Source organism: Eimeria acervulina, genomic scaffold (assembly GCF_000499425.1).
Source record: "Eimeria acervulina Houghton genomic scaffold, Eah_scaff1133, whole genome shotgun sequence".
NCBI lineage: Eukaryota > Apicomplexa > Conoidasida > Eucoccidiorida > Eimeriidae > Eimeria > Eimeria acervulina.
This window is the reverse complement of record NW_013549405.1, coordinates 1-5000: the sequence shown is the minus strand read 5'-3', so window position 1 is coordinate 5000 and position 5000 is coordinate 1. Positions and strand designations below refer to the sequence as shown.

Below are 5000 nucleotides of genomic sequence, written 5' to 3'. Positions count from 1 at the left end.
GGGAGCAGCAGCAGTACCAGAAGCAGCGGTAGCAGCAGCAGCAGAAAAAACAGCAGCTACGGCAACAGCAGCAGCCGCAGCAGCCGCAGCAGTAGCAGCAGCAGCAGCAGCAGCAGCAGCAGCAAAGTGTTTCGTAGGACAGTTCCGAGGCCCCTCTCAGCGGGGCCTCCAATGGGGGGCCCCTAGAAGAAGAAGGAGAGAGCAGAAGGAGAGGATAACAATATAAATTGCTGCACATCTCTCTTGGCTGTCTCTTCATATCTTTATTTTATAATATATCTTTTTCTTTGTTTTATCTTGTCTACTCTCAGTTTACCCACAAGAGATTAAAGTATTAAAGAACAGCTTCAGGGTCTAGGGTTTATGGTTTAGGGTTTAGGGTTTAGGGTTTAGGGTTTAGGGTTTGGGGTTTAGGGTTTATGGGTAACGAATCACAGCTGCTGTTACACAAGAAGAGAGAGACAGAGGCAGAGAGACAGAGAGACAGAGAGACAGAGGGACGGAGAGACAGAGACAGAGACAGAGACAGAGACAGAGACAGAGACAGATATAGAGAAGACGGAGACAGAGACAGAGAGGAGGGTTTAAATATCACTTTACATATTAAAGAGACAGAAGAAAGCAAACAAACTGTCTCCTTACTATAAACAAACAGACTGTCTCCTTATAACAAACAAACAAACTGTCTCCTTATAACAAGCAAACTGTCTCCTTACAACAAATAAGCTGTCTCCTTATTATAAACAAATAAACTGTCTCCTTACAGCAGACAAACAAACAAACTGCCTCCTTAAGCAAACAAACGAAGACACTGTCCCCTTATTATAAATAAACTGTCTCCTTACACAAATAAACAAACAAACTGTCTCCTTAAACAAATAAATAAATACGCTCTCTCTTTAAACAAACAAATATACAAACAAGCAAATAAACAAACAAACTGTCTCCTTATAACAAATAAATAAACAAACAAACTGTCTCCTTATAGCAATCAAATAAACAAACAAACTATCTCCTTAAACAAATGAACTGTCTCCTTATTATAAATAAGCTGTCTCCCTACTACAAGCAAACTGTCTCCTTAAGGGTGACCTCGCTTCTTCTTTGCTGCTGTGCAGCAGCAGCAGCAGCAGCAGCAGCAGCAGCAGCACGGCAGCAGCAACCCCATTTAATTTAATTTAATTGATTTATATTTATAAACAGAAAAAGAAAATAATAAAACTATCAACGCGGTTTGTCTCTTTAAAGGAGACAGCTCATTAGCTGTCTCCTTTAAGGAGACAGCTAATGTTGTTTGTAGTAGATAAATAAAAGATATTTAAAAAATAAAGTTTTATTTACATTATTATATTTAATTAAATGCTATGAGTGCTTTATTTCATTATAAAGAACAAAGAAATACTAAGAAGGATATCAAAGGGTCACGGGGTGTACAGACAGCTGGAGGGGCAGCAGCAGCAGATTTTGCTGCTGCTGCTGCTGCTGCAGCAGATGATGATTTTGTTTATTTATTAAAGAGATAAAAGCCTTTTTATTTATTTTTTATTCATTTAATGTCAACATTTATTTATAAATAAATAAAGTAATTAACTTTATGCAAACTTAGCGTCGATGCCTATACACCCCGTGAGGGAGGGGGGCCTTCAGCAGCAGCAAAACGATTAATAAGCTGCTGCTGCTGCTGCCGCTTAAAAAAGACAAACAAGCTGCTGGCACAGCAGCAGCAACAGCAGCGGCTGCTGCAAAAACAGCAGCAGCAGCAGCAGCAGCGGCAGCAGCAGCAGCAAACTCAAACAGGCGCCATGCAGCAGCTACAGCTTCCCTTGCAGCTACTGACAAAACGCTTACGCCCCGCAGCAGCAGCAGCAGCAGCAGCAGAAGCAGAAGCAGCAGCAGCAGAAGCAGCAGCAGCATCTACTTGGGTTAACAGATAAGCCGCAGCAGCAAACTCATCAACCGCAACAACACCAGGGTCAGCAGGAGCAACAGAAGCAGCAACAGAAGCTGCAGCAGCAGCAACAGCAGCAGCAGCAGAAGCTGCAGCAGGAGCAACAGCCGCAGCAGGTTCTGCTGCTACAGCAGCAGGAGCAGCTGCTGAATCTGCAGCAGGAGCAACAGCAACAGGAGCCGCTGCTGCAGCAGCCGCAGCAGCAGCAGCAGCAGCAGCAGCGCAGTATAAAACCAGTTGCTTCTGATTGCAGTTTCTGCACAGTCTGCAGCAGAGTCAACAAGAAGAAGGAACAGGAGGCAGACAGCAGCAGCAGCAGCAATAACAACAGCGTTCTGATTGCAGTTTCTGCACAGTCTGCAGCAGAGTCAACAAGAAGAAGGAACAGGAGGCAGACAGCAGCAGCAGCAGCAATAACAACAGCGGCAGCAGCAGTAGCAGCAGCACTAGTATCAAAAGCAACAGAAGCAACAGCAACAGCAACAACAGCAGCAGCAGCAGCACTAGCAGCAGCAGCGGCAATAGCAGCGGCAGCAGCAGCAGCGGCAGCAAGAGCAGCACCAATGACAAGAGGATTAGCAGCAGCAACAGCAGCAGTAGCATCAGCAGCAATAGCCGCAGCAGCTGCAACAGCAGGAGCAGTATCAAGAACAGCAGCAAAAGCAGCAGCAAGAGCAGCAGCAGCAGCAGGAGCAAGAATAGCAGCAGCACTAGCGGCAGACGCAACACAGGCAGCAGGGGCAGCAGCAATGCCAACAGAAATAGCATAAGCATCAGCAGCAGCAGCAGCAGCAGCAGAAGCAGCAGCAAGAGCAGCAGAAGCTGCTGCATCCACCAGACTTCAACTCATCACTGCAGCAGCAGCAGCAACACGACCGACCCGCCCCGAGAGCTGCTGCAGCCAAATAACCCGCAACGGCAGCAGCAACAACAGCAGCAGCACCAGCAGCAGCAGCAGCACCAGCAGCAGCAGCAGCAGCAGCAGCAAGGAGACAGTGGACTCTTGCTGCAGGTTTCTAGCTGTCCTGCGCGAAGAGTATTATCTGAGGTGTCTCCGCCTCCAGCGCCTCTTCGATCAGCAGCTGAATTAATAAAAAGACAAAACAGCATGACGCATCTCTTACTCAAATCCACACAGCAGCAGCAGCAGCAGCAGCAGCAGCAGCAGCAGCGGCAGCAGCAGCAGCGACAACAGCAGCAGCAGCTGATGCTGCTGCAGCAGCTTCACCAGAAAGAGAAGACATTAGAATTGCAGGGAAAAGAACAGCCTGCGGAGGTCCATCCGCAGCAACAGCAGCAACAGCAGCAGCAACAGCAGCAGCAACAGCAGCAGCAGCAACAGCAGCAGCCAGCTTCTTTTCAGAGGGTGAAGATTTTATCTGCACGAGTACAAGGAGAGCGCAGCTTTGCTTCGCTGCCTGACTGTCCCCCCTCTTCCTTAGATATAAGTATGCAACACAGCAGCAGCAGCAGCAGCAGCAGCAGCAGCAGTAGAAGCAGCAGTAGAAGCAGCAGTAGAAGCAGCAGTAGAAGCAGCAACAGCAGCAGCAGCAACAGATTCGGCGTCAGTAGCAGTGCTGATAAAGCAACAACAGCAGCAGCAGATGCAGCAGCAGATGCAGCAGCAACACAAGCAGCAGCAGCAGCAGCAGCAGCAGGACGTACAGCACAGCACTCTTGTGTTATACATAAAAAACTGAAGGAATCCACTGCTCATAATTTGATGGTTGCAAGCACAAAGAAATACCTAGGGTTTAGGGTTTAGGGTTTAGGGTTTAGGGTTTAGGGTTTAGAGGTATGAGTGCAGAAGGGAAGAGACTGCTGCACATTGTCGAAGGTCCCCCTGGGCAGCCAACACCGCCGATGCTCCAGCAGCAGCAGCAGCAGCAGCAGCAGCAGTGGCAGGAGGTGCAGCGCCAGCTACTGATGCAGCAGCAGCAGCAAATCTACTCTTTGCAGATGCAACTGCAGCCGTCTCAGCAGCAGCAGCAGCAGCAGCGGCAGCAGCAGCAGCAGCAGCAGCAACAGCAGCTGCAGCAGCAGCTGCAGAAGGAACGCCACCAGCTTCAACCGCAAGACCAGCAGATCACTGTGCCCTTCACACAGCAGCAGCAGCAGCAGCAGCATCAGCAGCAGCAGCAGCAGCAGAAGCTTCTGATGCAAGGGGAGCAGCAAAGGCAACTGAGGCAGCCACTGCAGCAATCGCAGCAACTGCAGCAGCACCAACAACAACAGCAGCAGCAGCACCGGCTAGCACACGAAAAACGACAGCAGCAAACGCCGCTGCTGCAGCTACCTGGCTTGCAGCAGCAGCAACTGCAGCAGCAACAAGCAATCTCACTGCCGCACCAAACTAAAACACCTGCGACTCAGCAGCAGCAGCAGCAGCAGCAGCAGCGAAGAACGCAGCAACAAAGGCCTCAGCAGCAGCAACAAATATTCCATGACAGCCGAACAAGCCGAGAGGATCATCGATCGCAGCAGCAGCAGCAGGAGCAGCACGCATTGCAGCAGCAGCAGCAGCAGCACGCGATACCGCAGCAGCAGCAAGCATTGCAGCAGCAACAGCTGCATCGGCCACCCCTTCCGACGCTGCAGCAGCAGTTGCAGGTGCAGACGGATCTGCAGCAACAAAAGCAGCAGCAGAAGCAGCAGCCTGGGCTTGAACGACAGCAGCAGCGGCAAGCGCTGCCGGAGCAGCTGCTTCTACTGAGGGAGACATTCAAGCTTAGACAGCGGCAACAGCAGCAGCAGCAACAACAACAACAACAATTACAGCAGCAGCAACTACAGCTGCGGAGTCGCGACCCCGACCCTGCTCAGCAGCAACACCAGCAACAGCAGCAGCGGCAACTGCAGCAACTGCAGCAGTCGCACCACAGTCTAGCTTTGACATTAGTGCAGCAGCAGCAGAAGCAGCAACAGCAACTGCAGCACCAACAGCAGCAGCAGCAGCAGCAGCTAGTGGAAAAGCAGTATGATCAGCAGCAGCAGCAGCAGCATGATCAGCAGCTGCAGCAGGCGCCGCCGCCTCAGCAGCAGCAGCATGATC

General features: G+C 50.4%; 2 protein-coding genes across 2 annotated transcripts in view; both read left to right on the top strand.

Moving 5' to 3' along the window:
• The window catches only part of EAH_00056040 (hypothetical protein, conserved), a gene marked incomplete at both ends in the record, with an annotated part of 2098 nt that extends 1912 nt beyond the window's left edge, over positions 1–186 (top strand). The window contains one exon of the mRNA XM_013393832.1: positions 1–186. This exon is cut by the window's left edge and continues 210 nt beyond it. Coding sequence (XP_013249286.1) covers positions 1–186 — 186 coding nt within the window.
• A 1425-nt stretch (positions 187–1611) lies between these two features.
• Positions 1612–5000, top strand: EAH_00056030 (hypothetical protein; the record flags this gene model as incomplete). The annotated part of the gene is made up of 4 exons (XM_013393831.1): positions 1612–1626; positions 1858–2173; positions 2305–3627; positions 3744–5000. Coding segments are annotated over 4 exons (2911 nt in total), but the record flags the coding sequence as incomplete, so codon positions are not given.